Below are 21,349 nucleotides of genomic sequence, written 5' to 3'. Positions count from 1 at the left end.
CATTAATTCACAACAATTACCAAAGTAAGAATCTCTACTGAATTTTGTTAACTTCCAGAACCATATGCTTGAGCATACTAGGAAAATGAACCATGATGTTACTCCTACTGACTCATTTGAGTTTCTCTTTTTGCAACATCTTTGATATTTTGTGAAATTTTATGACCAGCATAATAAAAGTAGAATAATATTGTTAAGTGTCTGTATGTTATTACTGGTAGTGGGATTTGTAGTGTTAAAGGCATATAACTACAACTTTTTAGCTTTTGTCACTGACTAGATATCAACGTTTCATTCAGCTAGGCCTTAAAGTCAGAGAAGCAAAGTTTATTACTCAGTTTTCTAGGTAAAAAAAAGTACACAGGAATTATCTGCATTTAAACTATTTTTTTAACTAAACAGATTTTTTTTTAGCTTTGCTGCAGTAACCATCATCTGCCTGGTGATGATTAGTACAATGCAGCTGAAAAATTTAAATGAGTCCTGTATGAACTTTCTTATTAATCTATTAACCCATGATTTTGAGCTTTAAAAAAACATGCTCATCTTCTGAGAGAGTAAAGGCAAACAATTTTCAGAAACAAATAATCTTTTTTTATGTTATACTGTGACATTAAAGTTGATAATGTCTGAGAAAATAGTAAATATATAACTTTATTATTATTACATTTTTATCTCATAATGATATATATATCTTTAAAATATTCAAGATGCATTATACAAAATCTTTAATAAGATAGGATTATTTTTGTTCGACTGTTTGAGAGATAGTATGGTTATGCAACATAATTAATTCACTAGTCATTATGTTGTAAAATATATTTTGTGGACTACTTATGATTTGCACAGGAATGCAGTCTAATAGACTTCATAATTCCAACATGAATTTTGACATCTGATGTAAGATAAGTAAAATCAACTTAAACTTAAATTGTGTTTGTTAATATTATGGTTATTACAAAAATGTGGTTGGAGGGATATCAAACTAATATAAACTAATAACTAATTTCACAAAAAATTAATGAATGTGTGTTATAATCTACGTCTTTTTAATACTTATCTTTATAGTTTTTTGTTTTTATTGATGAAGACTACTGTCCTTTTTCATATAAACTGCATAATAATATGTATTCATAAAAGAAAATATGATTAAAAATGCTTTTGTTCTTTGAAAGAAGCTTTGTGTTACTTATTCATCTGCCAGAACAGAGGCTTCCAAACTTTCTTGCTTCAAGATTCCATCCTGTAACATCAGGCATTTTGAATAACTCCATACTCTGATTTTATAGAAAAACTTACTTTCATTTATGGTACTGCTTCCCATTTTGTTCTCCTTACAATAACCTCATTTTGTTTTTCTATTGATACATACTGTTAAAATGAACACTTTTCAGGTACCAGGATCCTTTCAAAGGGCATATGTTGCAGTCCCCCTGAAAATATAACTTTCCAGGGGTCCCTGAGTGTGACAAACCACATACTAAAATATTACTTAAATATATTATAAAATTAATATATAAACTTATTATACATCTCATGAAACCTAGATAATTTTAAAAGTTTGTTAAAACTCAAACTTTTAGGGAGTGCGTTCAAGAAAATGCAGAGCAACAGGTGTTTGGAGTGGTGAACAACCAAGATGTGTCCCTGTTAGTTGCAGTCAGCCAGAGTCTATAGCCAATGGCAGGTCTGTTCTTTGTTAATCAAATAAACAGATATAATTTTTTTCTTACATATTGCATTATATGGTTGTTACTAGGTAGTGTGTTTTATTACTCAACATGCCACATCATATACTTCTAGCACTAAGAAAGTTACTTATATCTAAATAAATTGATTTTTCTTCTTTTCAGTAGACTTAGATTTGAAAATGACTAATTATAAGAAAACTAGAGACCCCGTTGACAGTCTTGCACTTTTAAAATTTTTTATCTAGTTTCTTCATAGGCAATTAATATCAAGTGTAGAATGAAAATGTCTTTAGTTTCTAAAATTTTAACTTAAATTGAATAAGAATACAAAGATTTAATTAGAAATTTTGCTGAGATAAATAGAACTCATGACTAGTAGTTGTATTTTAAAACACATAATGAAAGTTAATGATATGAATGCTTGCATGATACACTAGGAATTTTTACCTTGTTTATTGTGAGCCTTTTATGTACTAATTTTAAATGTTAATAAAACTAATCAGCAGTATAAATAACATTCACCATAAAATTAATTTAATTTAATGCTAAATGTTTTTATTTCATGCAACTTTATTTTATTCCGTAACATTTCACATTTCCAAATGCATGCCAGTTAAATGTAAGAAAAAATATGCTTATAATGTGACTTTGATCTCAAATGGGCAGGTATTCTGGAAGCGATTGGACAGTAGGCAATGTGGTGAAATACAGTTGTAACTTAGGCTACATTTTGGTTGGGGAATCAGATCGTGTTTGTCTGGAGACAGGAAGGTGGCTGCATGAGGTGCCAATGTGTGAGCCAATAGAATGTAAGCCTCCAGAACCAGTGGACCATGCCACAATGAAGGGAAGTGACTTTCATGTTGGTCATCGAGTGGAATATACATGTAATATGGGCTATCGTCTGATTGGTCAAAATACTAGAGTATGTATGGAAGAAGGCCAGTGGGGACCAGAGCCTCCAGTTTGCAAGCCTGTGTCATGTGGAGAACCACCTCTGGTAAGTTTTATTTGATATACATGTTTTATGTAAGTATAGTATCAATTTTAGAAATTCAACTAATCGCCACAATGTAGATATAATAATTAAGGCCAGTCATTTACTTAAGTTACTCTTCTGTATTAATTAATGTAGTTAAAGAAAGTAAATGGTAAATTGTCAAATTTCTGATATTAGTGTTTGAATTGGAAACTGCTAGATTCTCCTTATAACTGGGTTGAGTAAATTATATTAAAATTATTTTGAATCTTTAAACCAGTGAGTCAAACCACATTCTTGACTGATATAAAGTTATAGAGGAATGGCACCTATCAGAAATACATTTTAAAATTATTTGGCATTTTATAGGTACTGTGATGCCATTAAATATTGATTGTTTTTAGGAAGGGTTTGTAATAGCTCTTTATGATACAAAATATTCATACAATTTAACATAAGATGTTTTTAGATCACTGATTTAGAATTCCCAAGATGGGGATATCCTTATATTGCAACAAGTTGTACTCCAGCTCTGGTAACCAGAGTTCAGCATCTTAAAAGAGGTGAGAATACATGAGCACAAAGGTCTATGGCAAAAGCCATCAACATATTCCAGGCATCATTGAGAGAACAAAAAAAAGAATTTCCATTTGTAAAAGTGACACAACTTGCTTTCACAACATATCTTTTCAACTGTCAAATGCTTAAAGCAGCAGCAGAATGAAATGGGTGTTCATGCAATTCCATAAAAAAACATGATGGTCAAGCCACTGAATACACCTTCTGTGGATTTATTTTCAATCAGACTATTGAAAATGACTCTGGGAAATCATTGCCTTTGTATATTAGATAGATTATGGAAAGCCAGTAGGGAGTAAGGGAGTGCTTTTATCATAATAGCATATTGAGGTCGCTTTTTTACCATGGAAACATTATCAAGATGCATGATCATCACATAGGGCATGATGTATGTGGTGACACAGACTGTAATGATGTGATGAAGTTTCAAAATCATTTTTATATAACATACTCAACCTGTTTACATTTACGAAAGAATATATCTTTATTCAAATAAATTTTTAATACAGGCAGGTATTTTGGAGCTAGTTTATAACATTCTTGTGAACAGGATGTGAATATAATATATTATAGTCCTAAACATGCTTAAATTTGTCTCAGGAGAAGGTTACATACCACAGTGATCACCCAGTAGAGTTTATACTAGTACTCACTTGACCATAAGTTTCTGTCATTACTTCCCCCGGAGTATGAGTCATATGTAAGTGGAAGAGCTGTATATATGTTAATACAAGTTAGTATAATCTGGGATCTCTCCTTAAAAACATAAGCCATCTGGAATTGAGGATACTGAACTATAACTTTGATCTTACTTAATAGTGGTATAGACACAATCTTTTAACCTTTTATATAATCAGGATACACTTGTTTTTTGTTTTATTTCATTCAGACATGCCTCTTCTGATCCAGCTCCAACTTCCAGATTGCTTAAACTAGTTAAATTTGAATCAATCTAATGTTAAATCTCTACAATAAAATTTTGTTATTTGTTCACTCATGTTTGCATCTTTCTTGCTGACCATGTTCATTTTATCATTTGACAAACAAGTGTTAGCATTATTGAATACTTAATACTTACCAGCTGGACATTAGTGAATCTAAATAGAATATTATTACTTTAGTCACAGATAATGAGATACAAATTTTCATATTGGTAAGTGTATATATTGATGTCACTGCTGATGTTATGTGATATTCCAAACCACACTACATCAAGGAATGCCATTTTAGTGATTCTTAATATAGAAACAGCTGTTGGCCTAGTTTCATGTGTGAAAATTAATATGGTTTATTATATATAATGCAAAATCATGACTAAGGGTGGAGCAATCTTTCCAACTATTTCAGCAATAAATTTAATTAAAAAAGTAAGATAACTAGATTTGATTAAAAGACCAATAGAACAAATGTGTATTTTTATCAGTCTCAACAACATTTGATTGAAAGGCTGAATAATAAGATGTATATCAGTATTCCAAGCTATCCCACCATTAATACATTGAAAGGCAAAAACAACTATTTACAATGTGCCACTTCCAGTTGTCCCATTTTTTATTTACTTAAAAGAGAAACAAAGCTAAATACAGGCTGTAATGGTCTAAAAAAACAAACAGCTGCTACCGTTAGCCACAGAAATTCAAAATGAAACTTTCAAACAATTTGAATATAAAGTTTCTCACCTACCAAAAACACAGTTAATAAATATGTGTCTGGCCAAGACTTCATATTAACTGTACATCACTGGTGAGGGGAAGCTGGTGTCAGATTCACAATACATACATACGTAATTCAAAATCAACTTGATCAGCTAGAAGGTGAATTAGTGTTTTAATGTAACTCAAAATTCATAGGTAAACTAAATGATAGAAGGAATAATAAATGAAAGGTAAGCAAAACCATAAGATAATAAAAACAGAATTTGTTATGTCACAAGAAAAGTAGTCAAAATTAATCATCATTGTGTGATGAAGCAAAAAAATCATATTTGCTTTCAGATTTTGATATTTTTCATTACATTTCTCTGATTTCATGTACTTCTGTTTTGAAATATACATACTAGCCTAATAACAAAAAAGGTTATGAAAATATTGGTAGTTAAACTTAAAGTTTTTCTTTTACTGCTGCAAATGTGATGCTAGTTAGTTCAAATAAATGAAAGACCATTGCACAGAAAAACAGAATGTTTGATGTTATATGAAATAGAGAAACTTTGTCACATGAATCTTTATGTCATCTCACATCTAGGTTGAAAATGGAAAGATAGAAGGGGAGTCATATAAATACGGTGATTTTGTTCGTTACATCTGTCCTAAAGGGTTTCGCCTACAAGGAAAAAATGTTCGGATGTGCCAAGCCAATGGTTACTGGGAAGGAAAAGAACCTCATTGTGAAATAATTATGTGTCCTGAACCTAATGTTGTTCCTTTTGCAAATAAGCTTTTCACGAATACCAGGTTTGCACAATTTTCATCAGTAAACTTTTAATGCAAAATTTGATATGACAGTAAAACTAGATCAATCTTCAAGAAATCAAAGTATATATGTGGCTTAAATGTTTCATAACATCAATAAAAATGTTATATAACTATGTGTTAAAAACTTGCACTGAGGATAAAGAATGTAAGCATCATTATTTTGTTATGTTCCAGCTGGATGGTAACTAAAGTTTCCAGAAATGCTATTTTTTTGCCATTATGACTGGTATAACATAACATAGTTAGTGCTACAATAGGTATTTATGGCATTCTTTGATGTTCATATGTTTTACTATAGCTAAGTAACAATAAATATATTCTTGTTGTCAGTAAAAATCTGTCTATTGCTTTGAGTGGATTCAGATTATTGAATGTGTTTGCCTTAATGGCAAAGTATTGGAGTTTAAGAAGTGTTGTAAGCTCCCCCAGTGCCTAGAAAGACAGTTTAGTAATTTAAGAAGTGCTAAAATGCTGTTAAAATACTTACAGGAAACAAACTTGTTGTTTCTCAAATCAGTCATTTTAATCTTTTTTTACTCTGTTCTGGAATTGCAGACATATACCAATGTATGAAAGTTTTGTATTAACTGAAACTATTCCGATTGTTTGATACAAGCTGGTAGCTTCAGTAACGACACATTTTAATCTGAATAGAAAATGTATAAAACACATACTTTATATTTTACCAGATATGGCTCAGTTGTGGAGTATTATTGTGAAGAAGGATATCAGCTGCATGGTCCTGTACAGCGTATTTGCCAGGAGGATGGCAGATGGTCTGACATAGAACCAATCTGCAAGCAGATCAGGTGTTCAAAGTTGCTTCCAGTGGACAATGGGGAAATAGTAGCACCAGATACTACATACAGTAGCACTGCTGTATATACTTGCCAAGTTGGATATGAATTGGATGGACCAAAAGAACGAATCTGTCAACAAGATGGTCTATGGAGTGGATCAGAACCATGTTGTAAGCCAGTGCGTTGTTCAGTGGAGAATGTACAGATACCTAATGGAAGAATTATTGGAGAAAACTATCTGATGGGGTCATCTATACAATATGTTTGTGATACTGGCTTTGAGTTAGCAGGAGTTTCTTCACGTACCTGTCAGGAAGACAAAACTTGGGATGGAGAAAAACCAATTTGCATAAGGATTACTTGTTCCCAGCCAGTTGATCCAACTAATGGCCAAGTGTATGGTGACCACCACAGGTATGCATTTTGGTTTTAGTTATACCTAGTTAAGGAAATGCTACTTATCGTAAATGTAAGCTGAATGTCATTGATCCTCTTTACTTTTGTGTAAAAGTCCATTCCCATTTCATTATTGTTATCATTCAAAAGTATTTCCTACCACTATAGGCTTATATTTACTTTCTAATATATTTATGGGAGTAATACATACTAGCTATTTATTTGTAAAAATAATAATGAACATCAGTAGCAATTTTATCTGAAGGTTGTTACAAATAGAGTTCAATCAAACTGTCAGAAGTGGGGTACCTCAGGGCTCAGTCTTAGGACCTTTACTCTTTTACACCAGTGACACAGATGAAGGAATAGTCAATAAATTACTTAAATTTGCAGATGATATTAATGTCTTGGGTGATGCTAGCTGTGAAGAGGATGCTGCTAATTTACAAAAGGATTTAGATCATTTAGTGAGTTGGGCAAATAAATGGCAGGTGGGTTTTAATTATAATAAATGCATTTGGATTATAATAATTTGAATTATAAGTAGAATTTGGATGGGAATAATAATCAAAATTATTGTTTCTGATTATTGCAGCAAACAATTAATTGATATTCCAATTATAGTAATTGTTATGAAAATAGCCAACAAGCCAAAATTAGGGTTTCTGATTATTACTATATTCAAACTATTCAAGTAATCAAAATAGTGCAACCCAACTTACTCACCCTGTCTGTTACTGTCACTAATTTTAAACTGCTGACTAAACAGAAGGCAGCTGGCACCAACCTTTTTTTTTTTTTTGCATGTACATACCATGGTTTGAGGTGTAGTAAGAGATTAATGTGGCTGTTGGTTAATTGAATTAGCAAATAATAATGCAGCTATATTACTTTGATATCATTATTGAAACAGTATGTATGAGTATGACAGTTTGTAACTTGACCACAATCCAATGAAATATAGTGTGAAAAGTTGGTAATGGTATTGTAGCAACACTGATGTAGTACTCACTTTTTACCACTAATAATTTTTACCAGTGAAGGTTTAAGAAGTATTCCACATTCTGAACATTTGCTAGGTGAAAACAAGACTTGAAAAGATTATCACATTAATTTTGAACTTGTTAAGAAAAAATTGGGGAAATTAAAGAAAGAGTAAAGAAAACTTCTGAGCCAAATAATATTTACCAAGGATTTTGAAGGAAGTTAAGGATTGGATATGTGAGCCACTTGTTACTATTCTTTGTACATTCTTGAATAGTAGGCAGGTGCCAGATAATTGAAATTTGGCTAATGTTACTCCTCTTTTCATTGGGGGCTAAAGTGCTTGAAAGTCTAATACAATATGCTTTGCAAAGTCATTTAACAAAGTTTAAAATTGTTAGATAGTCAGCATGGTTTCATTAGGAGAAAATTTTGCCTTACTAATTTTTGACATTCTTTGAAGAAGTTAATGCTTATATAGATGAGAGTACAGGTGTGGATTGGGTGTATCCAGATTTTCAGAAAGCTTTAGATAAAAGGCCTGTTAAAAGTTATCTGTAGGTGTGGCGGTTATATTGGTTCATTGAATAGAAAACTGGTTAGAGCATTGTTATAAATGGAGTTCAGTAAAACTGGATTCATGTCATGAGTGAGGCACCTCAAAGATCAGTGTTAGAACCTTTGCTCTTTTTGATTTACATCAATGACATGGATGAAGGAATGGTCAATAGAATATTTAAATTTAGAAAATGAGTTGGATTATTTGGAGAGTTGAGTGAGTAAATGCAAATGGATTTTAATTGTAATAAATGCAAGGTAATGCATTTGGGATATCATAATTTGAATTATAAGTATAATTTTGATGGAAATAGCCTTCAAAGTGTTATGGGCATGTCTGCTGACTTTCAATGCTAGAAACCGGGTTGCGAAACCCTTGGTGGGCAGAGCACAGCCCATTGTGCAGCTTTGTGCTTAACAACAACCAAACAAAAGTGTTATGTAAAAAAAAAGATCTTTGTGTTCTGTTGATCAGTCTCTTAACCCATCCAAGCAGTGTGCTATAGTTAGTGGCAGGGCAAATAATGTTTTAGTTTGTATGTATAGAAATGTTGAATACAACTCTTAAAGAGGTTATAATGTCATTGTGTATCGGTCATTGATTAGGCCACATTTTGAGTATTGCATTCAGTCTTGGGTTCCTTTCCACTAAAAGGACACTGATTTGTTGGAAAGGGCTCAGAAGAGGGCTACTAAGATGATATCTTAGATGGAAATGTTATCATATGAGGATTGATTAAGATCACTGAACTTTCTTTTCTCTTGGAAAAAGAAGAGTTTGAGGGGATTTGATTGAGGTGTTAAGGGAACTGATAGTATTCATGTATCGTCTTATTTCATATTTAATGGTGATAATGGTAAGACTAGGGGACATAAATATATATTATTGCAGAAGAGGAGTCATCAGCAGCTAAGAAAGCTTTATTTCTGTAATAGCATGGTTGGTCTCTGGAACAGGTTGCCTTTGGATGCGGTAGATGCAGTTAAGTTAAAGGAGCTTAAGGAAAACTTGATAAATGTTTGAATGATAAGGCCTGCTTTGAAGTTTTTTAATGCTTAGGATATTCTAGATGGACCAGAAGGTCCCTTGTTGCTCTTTAATATTATGTTGTGTTTTTGGCAAATATTTCAGGTCCTGACCAGACTGTACATACACACTTGAGTTTACGTTGGTTGCAGAGATGTGAGGATATATCATAATGTGTCTGTAGTATCAAGTATTTTCTAAGAAATTAATAAATTCAAATAATGCTGCCTAGGGTTACACTTCTATCTGACTTGTATTGTCAGCAAAATACTCTCATTAATTAACTCTTACCAGTCTGCTGTTGATATAACAACTACTACTGAATGGTGTGTATAAACTCAAATATTATTGTTATTTGATATATAATCACTTTTGGGGTAATTAATGAACTTTTTTTTATATATACTTTTTAGAACATGTAAATAACATTTAACATATATTAGATAGGAAAATCTATAGACTGGCCCAGAATGGCCAGGTGGTTAGGATGCTCGACTCCTAATCTGCAGGTTGCGGGTTCGAATCCCCATCCCACCAAATATGCTCACCACTTCAGCCATGTGGCATTATAATGTGATGGTCAATCCCACTATTCTTTAGTAAAAGATTAGCCCAAGAGTTGGCGGTGGGTGGTGATGACTAGCTGCCTTCCCTCTAGTCTTACACTGCTAAATTAGGAACAGCTAGTGCAGAGAGCCCTTGTGTAGCTTTGTGCAAAATTCAAAACCAACAAACAAGCAAAACTATAGAATTATTGACTATCCATACATTTCTCAAGATTTAAAATGATTTGCAAATGTTTCTCAGACATTTTTAACACTACACCTGTGAGTTGAATAGAGAATATCTGACAAATTTGCTAGGTGGGTGGAGATCGGCTAAATCTACAAGTTTGGTATTTAAGGTGTAGTTTGCCATATTGTTTTCAGTAAATCAAGTGGTAAGTAATACTTTTCTTCTGTCTCAAATTTGATCGTGCTGTCAGAAGATAAGTCCTCAGCATCGGTGCCAAAACTTGCTCTGTATGCTTCCAGACCCTCCCTGTGTTTGATATTTGGTCTTTTTGCCACAAACTGTGCTAAAAAGCACCTATACTCTAACTTTTTTTGTACCTGTACTTTTTGCCTGACTTATGAGCTTTACTATCTCTATTCTGTCTAGATCTTGCTTTTACTAAGCTGATCAAACCTATTGTGATGATTTTTTCAAAGTTCCTCAAGCTTATGGCCTGGGTCCTTCATGCTGGATTTATTGGCCTGACTGATATCAAACATTTTATCTATTTCTGATCAAAACACTGCTACTTACTCCCTACTTGTACATCTAGTTCAGCCTGTGAAGAATTGCTGTGTAACTACATAGTCTACTTTCTGACATCTTTCAAACCAAGCTCATTTGTTAGCTTTATCATTAGAGATTCCCATAATGTATAGACAATGATGTCTTGGGATGCCATCCCAATATCAAGAGCTCCTTCCTCTGCAGTAGATGCACTGTGGTTTTTTCACTAGGATTGTTACCTCTTTTTTGTCTTTTAGTTGTCACGAATTCTTGATATTGGATCTGATGTTGCTTGGGGATCAAGTAGTTCCTCTCTCAGGTTATCTACATCTGCTAAGGAATAATCATCATCCATATCTTGCTGTTATTTTCACTATTCTCTAATCCTTTAACTTCCATTTTCATTTCCTAGTATGCCTATTTCATCTCCTCTCCTGCATCTAAGTTATCTTCAATGTGAACTGGTCCAGGTTTCAAAATGCTCTTGCTCTGACTAAGTTTCATATCAATTACAAGACCATCAACTTCTCCAGAATACTCTAACAGTTTTAAGCAAAAGTCAGAGCAAAAGGAAAATACATCTTTTACATTGGAGAGTTCATAAGCCTCATTGACTGGTATACCATAAACGACAAAGCTATCATTAACTCTCTTGAAAAACTACTTGAGTTACCCCACCAGGCTTTACACATGTTTCAGCACCTTTTTTAATCACCTTCTACCAGCTTCACAATGGTATTAGAGAGACTGTTATATGATTTGAGTTCAACAACTCCCTGTTTTAGTGTGGCAAAATTGTTTCATTCCTTCAATCATGTTTTCAGAACTCCATTGGTTTTTCAAAATGATCATCAAGCACTGTGTTGCCATCTTGTGTTTCCATGTGAATAAATCTTGTGATTTGAATTCCACAACTGTAAGCCAACAACGGGATATCCTGAGGTAGTAAAGTATTTTGATATCAGGTTTCATTATCTGTCTGTACAACAATCTGCTTTACATAAGACAGGTCTTTCCTCATTTGTAACAACATTGTCTCCATCATCGAAACTACAGAATCTCAATCACGTTTACTACTCTTCTCCAAAAGATGGTCAAAGTATGTCTTATTCACTACAGTAACAGTTGGAGCCTCTTCTTCCATTACACCATACCAATTTACATCTATCTTAAAATAATGATCAACTATCTTTTCTCAGAAGTATATCAGCTTGAATTTCATCTTGAAGTCCATAATGACTAGAGCTTCATCAGAGACTTTCATGAGTTGACTTCTATCTCTCATAGTAGTTGAAATCTTCACTACTGCAAGTTGTTAATTCACTACTTTCATATAATTACTTATAAATAGTCTAGCTCTCTGATAACATGCATCCAATACTACTATAGTAGATATTACAGCTTTAGAATTCAGGAAATTTCTCTTACTTTATTTAAAGAATTAAAATACATATTTGTATCTGCCTCAAGACAATGGGATTGTAAGCATAAATTAATCACTTGCAGTTGAAGCCATTTCTGATGGTATATTATGTAGTGCACATTGACCGATTTCATTCCCAATATGCTGATAAATACTATGCTTTAGGTAGGTCCAAGAAATATCCATTTCTGTTAGTGTTTTGTCTTGTTGGTCTACCAACATAGGCAATGATTCAGTTATCCATTTGATGAGATCAAAGCTATCATTCATTAGGAAAATTGGATTTTTCTGTGAGTCAGAGTGGATATCAACTAGAAGAAGGATGTCCTCAAAATATGTTCAACCATGTTAAAGAGACAGTAGCTTCAACATAGGCATCATAAATGTGAGTTCTTAACAATATCCTTCTGGCTGCAGGAAGAATTTGAGGGACTCCATCAAGCGCTACTTTTTTTTTTCATTCCCTATTACAAAATAAAGAGATACTTTCCTGAGAAAAAATAAACAAAATCATGAAGTTCATGCTTTCTGTGTTGAACCCATGAAGAGTTCATGGCTTCTTGGTCAGGACTTCACTATATTTTAGTTGTTCAAAATCTCTGACCAGCAGCAAAGCTATTGAACATCATTGTAAGATACAGAAAGGCCTCCTTTATGGTTTGAAGTTCATGAAATCGATACTATAAACAAAACAGCACATGAATGACTCTCCTCTCAATTGAACCTTTTTCAATCTCAACATAGCACTGCATCATTACAGTGAATTTTCTGCATTCCATCCACTTACAAATGAAGAAACTTCTCACTGGATGGCTTCATACACATTTACCACAGTTCTGAGGCAATTGTTTGTAGAGTCAACACATGTTTGAGAGTTCCAGTTACTCTGAAAAATGATTATACCTTCCTGATGCTGATGCCAGTTTTGAAACCCAGCAACACTTCAGCATAAGATAAAGTCTGTTCTGGCATAACTTATCAGGATTGTACAATGCCAGAATTAAGTGGTCAAGACTGATTTAACAAAGCCACTACACTTGATGTAGAGACTCAGTATTAAAGTATATAAATTATTAATTCATAACAAATAAAACATACTGTATGCTCTCTTGAATAATAGTTTTTAAATTTAACAGAAAAATATACTAAAGTTCCACTGGTTTCATGTACTAAAAACAAGTGCAGTGGTGAAAAAATTGATTGCATAATCCAACATCCAATTCTATCACACTTTTTTATTTGGAATCATAATCTGTTTTGAGGCTCTAATGCATGTAGGTGCAAATGTGTTTCATGAATGATGCAGTACTGTCTAATTATTACATCAGCTGTTTTATAGGTTGTCTGGGTATTGCATCAGCCGTTTTTTGCCTATAAATAGAGGTATTAAGAGTATGTTTAGAATCCTATCTGCTAATACATGCATGTGATGCTACCATGACCAAAGGTTGCAAGTTAATCCCAAGGAAAAAGCAGTCATTATTTCTTTGAGAAAAGAAGGACTTTTGACAATACAGGTTGCTAGAAGAAGTAAGTTTAACTATTTTACTGTGAGCCACATGTCTGAAGAGATATATAAAAGACTAGTTGTGGAGTGGTGGAAGGGAAGGGGTTTAAAGAAAGCTTCCATAGCAGCTGATAACTGTGTTCTGAAACACATTAGCCTGCAGAATTGTTAACTGTCACTCACAGATCAAAGGAGCATGGCAGGAAACTTCAGGGGTCACTGTCACTGTGTATACTGTTTGGTCTTGTCTGTGTTTAGTTGGTGTCCAAGAAAAATGGCCAAGAAAGAAACCCCTACTCATCAATAAGATGATGCTCAACTGAACCAAAGAGCCTACTGACTGGATTGAAGCAATGTGGAGCAAAATGATCTTTTCAGGTGAATCAAAGTTCAACCTTCATGGGTCTGATGTGAAACACTTTGTATGATATTGATGTGGAGAAGAATTTCATCCAACATGTTTGAATGTAACTCTGAAGCATTCACAGGGTCAGGTGATATTGGGATGCATCTCTGTCCAGGGTGTGGGACATCTGGATTTTGTGAAAGTCACTGTCAATGTGACAAGTACACCAAAATTTTGATTAAAGCCAACAATTTGGACCACTTTGATAGATCTGACAGTGCAGATTCCAAGACGACTGCTCCATGCCACAGGGATAAAAAGGTTTGTAATATTCATGCACTGTATGCAACAGATGTGGAATAAAGAGGAAATTCCACTCTATGTGAGGATATCTTATATTCAATTTTATTCCTTCAAGTGAAGGACTATCTTTAAAGGGAGAGGATCAAGACACTATGCTGGCCAAGCAGCAGCCTATGCAAATGCAATACGCAAAGTGTAAGAAGGGCAAAAGTATTTTTATTCTTCACAAACATTAAATTGCACTACAATCTGTCAGAGTCTGAGTCAGACTGATGTCATCAATTTACAAACATATCCTTAGCATAAATAATTTCATAACTTATCTGATTTTTGTTTACAACAGATTTGTCCATTTTACTAAATACTTGCCACATTTCTTGTACATACACATAGTAGATTCAGAATTATAGTCCACTTTCCTTTCCCAAAATGAGGTTGGCCCAACTGACTGACCTGTGCACATTGGTTAATAAGTTCTTTGTGTACATTTTTTTTAACAGCTATTCTATACAAAGCTTTTGTTATTTTGATAATTTTTTATCTATGTTGCCTGGTAAGTATACTGAAAATAATCAGTATTAGATATCTAAACAGGTGTGTTTTCTACTGTTAGTTACCCAGTTTATCAAGTATAACACAGAAGCAAGTAGTATGGAAGATATATGTACTCTGGAAAGAATTGTCATATTACTAGTGGTAAAGGGGTTATCATCCATAAATAATATAACTGTGGAAATATTTGAGTTTGCTTACAATAACTTAAATAATACATAAAGGTTTATAACAGTATAATAACTTTTATTCGAAAACCTAAATTATTAATTGTAAAATATATCAGAATGTATTTTGCAGTATGGTGCATTTTTCTGTTGTAACAAAATCGATAAAACAAGGTAAAATGTTTTGTTTTTTTAAATTCATTTACACTGCAATGCAACCATCACATATAGCTCTTTTAACTTTGAATATAGTTACTAATTATTTGTCACTAATCAGCTCAAAAATGCTTTGCTATTCTAGGTATGGTGATAAAGTGCAGTATGCATGTGACAATGGATTCAGACTTGAGGGAGTGATTGAAAGAACTTGCTTACCAGATGGGACTTGGAGTGGTGATAAACCTCAGTGTCATCCTGTCTCGTGTCCAGAAATCAGAGGTCCCATTAATGGTCACGTACGTTTCACTGGATTACATTACAGAGATCAGGCTCATTACCAGTGTCAGGAGGGATACCACCTAGTAGGGCAACATATAAGGATATGTTCAGCAGACCAGTCTTGGACTGGTGAAAATCCCAAGTGTGAAGAAATTCAGTGTGTACAACCACCAGACATTCCACATGCTCACTATCAGACAGTAAACTTCCCTGTTGGTTTTCTTCTTCACTATGTTTGTGACAAAGGTTTCAAGCTATTAGCTTCTTATTCTAGCCCATTAATGTGTAACAGAGAAGGAAAGTGGGAAGGCACTTTTCCTATTTGTGAGCCTGTAGTTTGCCCAACCCCTCCATCTGTATTGTTTGGTAAAATTATAGGAGAAGATTACAAATTTGGAAGCAAAATCCAATATTTGTGTGATTCTGGCTGGGAGCTCATTGGGGATTCTATTCTAGAATGTAATGAGAATGAAGAATGGAGTGGACACTTTCCTAAATGTATTGGTACTACTTGTCCACGACCAGAGAACATACCCCATGGTCAAATCATTGCTACAGACTACCATTATAGAACAACTATTACATATGTTTGTGACAGAGGCTATGTACTGGTTGGGGAGTCTAATCGTACCTGCCAGATTGACAACACTTGGAGCAGTGAAACTCCAAGATGTAAACCTATTCTTTGCCCCAAACCACTGACCATACAGTTTGGTGAATGGTATGGGAGAGACTTTCATTACCAGGCGAATGTGACATACACTTGTGACAGGGGATACCAACTGCATGGGTATAATATTTTACAGTGCAAAGAGGATGGGTTATGGTCTTCAAAACCTCCAGTTTGTGAGGAAGTTTCCTGTCCAATTCCAAGTTCACTTCAGCATGGTGATATTGTGGTCTTGGCAAAACCTACATTTTCGAATACACAGCCTCTGGAGAGAGCAGAATTGTCAGTCAACAGACCACGAGGGGATATCACTGTGGATAGCCGCATGATCCTAGAAGAATCAAGAACAGATGTTTTTCACTATGGTGATAGAGTTCTTTACAGATGTAAACCTGGATATGTGTTGGATGGTGACAGAGTTTTAACCTGTAAAGAAGATGGGACATGGACAGGTGGACCAGCTACTTGCAGACCAGTTTCTTGTGCTCCGCCTACATTACTACAGCATGGTGAGACACAGTTTACCAGTACAGTATTTCAAAGTCGTGTAAAATATGCCTGTGCCACAGGATTTCGTCTAATAGGTCCACCTTTGAGAGAATGTTTGGCTAATGGCTCCTGGTCATTTAGCCAGCCCACCTGTCAGCCAATTTTGTGTCCTAAACCTCAAGTCATCTCACATGGAGAAGTAACATGGACCTCTCTAGGGTTTGGAGCAACATCTACATACAAATGCAACTCTGCCTACCGTATAGTAGGTAATGTCAGTCGTACATGCACTCAAGAAGGGTCTTGGAGTGGTAAGGAACCAGTTTGCATAGCAGTTAAGTGTAAGCCCCTTAATAATCCAGAACATGGTCAGATCATCTTAAATGAACTAATTGTTGGATCTTCTGCAACTTACCAGTGTAATGTAGGTTATCAGCTAGTTGGACCATCTTTGCGCACTTGTCTTATGGACCAACAGTGGACCCATCATGAACCTAGTTGTGAGGCTATTTTTTGTCCCAAACCATCAGAATTAGAAAATGGACGTGCCATAGTAGATGATCTAAAGTTTAACTCTGTAGTAGAATATGTTTGCAATAAAGGATATGAATTACATGGTCTAGGAAAAAGAATCTGTCAAGCAAATAAAACCTGGAGCCATAATAAGCCACACTGTATCCCAGTTGAATGTCCTCATCCATCTAACCCAGAAAATGGCCATACAATTGGAAGAGATCTTAGATTTGGATCTGTAATTGAATATGTTTGTAATCAAGGATATTACCTAAACGGTTCAGCAAAGAGAACTTGTTTAGAAGATAAAACTTGGAACAAAGATAAACCACTCTGTATTCCAGTTAAGTGTCCACATCCATCACATCCAAGAAATGGACATGTAGTCGTTAGAAGTCTTAGATTTGGCTCTGTAATTGAGTATTTTTGTAACAAAGGATATGATCTACATGGTCCATCAAAAAGAACCTGTCAGGCAGATAAAACGTGGGACAAAGATAATCCACAGTGTATTCCCATTGAATGTTCTCGTCCATTTGATCTACAGAATGGTCGAGCTGTTGTAGATGATTTTAGGTTGGGGTCAGTAGTTGAGTATTTTTGTAATAAAGGATATGACTTGAGTGGTCCAACAAAAAGAACTTGTCAAGCAGATAGAACCTGGAGTGAAGATAATCCACAGTGTCTTCCAATTGAATGTCCTCGGCCATTAAATCCAACAAATGGTCATGTACTGATAAAATATCTAACATTTGGGTCTATAATTGAGTATTCTTGTCATCAAGGGTATGAACTACATGGTTCACGAAAAAGAACTTGTCTAGCAGATAAGACATGGAGCAACAACCTCCCATATTGTACACCTGTTGAATGTCCTCACCCATCTGATCCAGAAAATGGACACACAGTTGTTAAAGATCTCAAATTTGATTCTGAAATTGTGTATGTCTGCAACCAAGGATATAAGCTACTTGGTCCTTCTAAACGTACATGCTTAGCAAATAAAACTTGGAGTAAAAACAATCCACAATGCATTCCTGTTGAATGTCCTCATCCATCTGATCCTGAAAATGGTCATGTATTTGTAAGAGGCCTTAGTTTTGGATCTGTGATTGAATATGAATGTAAACAAGGATATGTACTACTTGGTCAGACAAAAAGAACATGCCAGGCAGATAAATTGTGGAGTGGGAACAATCCACAGTGTATTCCAATTCAATGTCCTTATCCATCTGATCCAGAAAATGGTCGTGTTTTTATAAGAGAACTGATATATGGGTCTGTAATCGAATATATTTGTAATCAAGGATATCAAATACTTGGTCCACGTAAAAGAACTTGTCAGGCAGATAAAACTTGGAGCACTGATAATCCACGATGTGTTCCACTTGAATGTCCTCATCCACCTGATCCAGAAAATGGCCATACAATAATAAGAAATCTTCTCTTTGGGTCTTTTATAGACTATATTTGTAAGGAAGGATATGAACTACATGGTGCAAAAAAAAGAACTTGTCTAGCAAATAAAACTTGGAGCGATAAGGAACCAATTTGTGAACCAGTTGAATGTCCTTATCCAGCTGATCCAGAAAATGGTCACGTTATTTTAAAGGAAAACAGATTCAAGTCTGAAATTGAGTATGTTTGTAACAAAGGATATGAACTACTTGGACCATTTAGAAGAACCTGTCAAGCTGATAAAACTTGGAGCCTAGAAAATCCAATTTGTTCTCTAGTGGAATGTCCACATCCACCTGATCCAGAAAATGGTCTTGCAATTGTAAGAGATATTACATTTGGATCTGTAATTGAGTATGTATGTAACCAAGGGTATGAACTGCTTGGTCCAGCAAAAAGAACCTGTCTAGCTGATCAAACCTGGAGCAAAGATAACCCACGTTGTATTCTGGTAGAATGTTCACGTCCTTTTGATCCAGAAAATGGTCATTCATTCGTAACAGATCTAAAATATGGGTCTGTAGTGGAGTATAAATGTAATCAAGGCTATGAACTACATGGTCCAGCAAAAAGAACCTGTCTAGGGGATAAAACATGGAGCAAGGACAGCCCACAGTGTGTGCTAGTAGAATGTAGTTATCCATCTGACTTAGAAAATGGGCATCTAATTTTAAAAGATCTTAAGTTTGGATCTGTAGTAAAGTTTGTTTGTAAGAAGGGATATGAACTTCAAGGAACCAAAGAGAGAACTTGTCTAGCAGACAAAACATGGAGCGAAAACAACCCTCTCTGTGTACTTATACAATGTCCTCATCCACCTGATATAGAATATGGTAATATAATTGTCAGAGATGTCAAAGTCAACTCAACAATCAAGTATATTTGTAATAAAGGCTATGAACTTAATGGTCCAAAAGAGAGAACCTGTTTAGAAGATAGAACTTGGAGCAATGATGAACCAAGATGTTTCCCAGTTAAATGTCCACATCTTCCTCACCTGGATAATGGAAATACAATTCTTAAAAATCTTACATTTGGTTCTGAAGTAAAATTTGTCTGTAGCCAAGGATATGAACTTCATGGCTCAATAAAACGAACTTGTCAGGCTGACAAAACTTGGAGCAATGAAATGCCACATTGCTCTCCGATTGAATGTCCTCAACCTTTTAATCCAGAAAATGGTCGTGTAACTGTGAAAGATCTTATATTTGGTTCTACAATAGAATATATGTGTAATGAAGGATATCAACTTTATGGCCCAGTAAAGGTATCTTGTCAGGCTGATAAAACTTGGAGCATGAAAATGCCACATTGCTCTCCTATTGAATGTCCTCATCCTCCTGATCCAGAAAATGGTCATGCATTTGTAAAAGATCTCGTTTTTGGTTCAGTAGTGAAATATGTTTGTAATGAAGGATATGAGCTACAGGGATTGATCAGAAGAAAATGTCAAGCAGATAAAACCTGGAATGAAAACACACCCCAATGTATTCCCATTCAATGTCCACATCCTTCTAATCCAGAAAATGGCCATGTAATTGTGAAAGACCTCAAGTTTGGCTCAGTAGTGCAATATATTTGCAATGTGGGATATGAACTTGAGGGACCAGAAAAGAGAACGTGCCAAATTAATAAGACCTGGAGTAAAGAAAACCCCTTTTGTACTCCAGTTAAATGTCCTCACCCTCCACCACCAGAACATGGAATGGCATTTCCAAGTGCTAGCATTTTTGGTAGCAAGGTTCAGTATGCTTGCTGGGAAGGATATGAACTTCAAGGATCTGGGGAGAGGACATGTCAGGCAAATGGCACGTGGAGTCATGAAGCTCCCAGCTGTAATATTATCTCATGCTCACCAATTGTGTCTTTAAGCAATGGGCAAGTTCATGGATCTGATTTTATGTTAAATGCAGTCATCAAATTTGGATGTGATCCAGGCTACAAACTTGAAGGAGTAGATAAAATTATGTGTAGACCAAATAAAACATGGTCCGATTCAATACCAACTTGTCATCGCTATCTCTGTGATGAACTAGATCCTGTAGAACATGCATTAGTAGAGAAGGGGCCTTACCAACTTGGTAGTGTTGTAAAATACAAGTGTGAGACTGGATATGAACTGGTGGGTAAAGCAAGAAGAAAGTGTAAAAAAAATGGCAAGTGGGATGGAGAGCCTCCTTTATGTATCTTGGTTGATTGTGGACCTCCTCCTTTCCCTCCGCACTCTCGATTATACTTTCTTGACTCTAAGCGACCTCAACACAAGTATGGAAGTTCTGTATTATATGGTTGTGAGGATAGATATGAATTGCAAGGTGGAAATGTATTGGTATGCGAGTCCAATGGGAAGTGGATAGGTAGCCGTCCAAAATGTGTTGGTGTTCCGTGTGGTCCACCACCAACTCTTCATCATGCAACAATCCATGTTGAACATAAAGATGGTTTTACAGAAGTGACATATGAGTGTAATGATGGGTATACAGTTCATGGACAAAAGACCCATCAGTGCATGAGTGGGAAAGAGTGGAAAGTTCAAAAGTAAGCAAGCAAATGACAAATATTTTTATTTGCATTATAAGACCAACACAACTACAATATCTTATACATTTAGGCCTTAAAATATGATAAAATAGGAAAGTAATGTCTCCTTGTAGAAAAAAAACAAAAAAAACAATTTTCAAAATATTGTTGTAATGCAGTTACAGAAAAATACT

The 21,349-nt window shown here is 34.8% G+C and overlaps 1 protein-coding gene across 1 annotated transcript in view; it reads left to right on the top strand.

Moving 5' to 3' along the window:
* LOC106478401 (sushi, von Willebrand factor type A, EGF and pentraxin domain-containing protein 1-like) overlaps positions 1–21,349 on the top strand; it is a 133,905-nt gene that overhangs the window by 90,889 nt on the left and 21,667 nt on the right. The window contains exons 28-32 of the mRNA XM_013938945.2: positions 1,584–1,687; positions 2,358–2,691; positions 5,494–5,702; positions 6,413–6,937; positions 15,369–21,173. Coding sequence (XP_013794399.1) covers positions 1,584–1,687; positions 2,358–2,691; positions 5,494–5,702; positions 6,413–6,937; positions 15,369–21,173 — 6,977 coding nt within the window. The remainder of the gene's footprint in view (positions 1–1,583; positions 1,688–2,357; positions 2,692–5,493; positions 5,703–6,412; positions 6,938–15,368; positions 21,174–21,349) is intronic.

Source organism: Limulus polyphemus, unplaced genomic scaffold, assembly GCF_000517525.1.
Source record: "Limulus polyphemus unplaced genomic scaffold, Limulus_polyphemus-2.1.2 Scaffold208, whole genome shotgun sequence".
NCBI classification, from domain to species: domain Eukaryota; kingdom Metazoa; phylum Arthropoda; class Merostomata; order Xiphosura; family Limulidae; genus Limulus; species Limulus polyphemus.
This window is presented reverse-complemented; position numbering and strand designations above follow the sequence as displayed.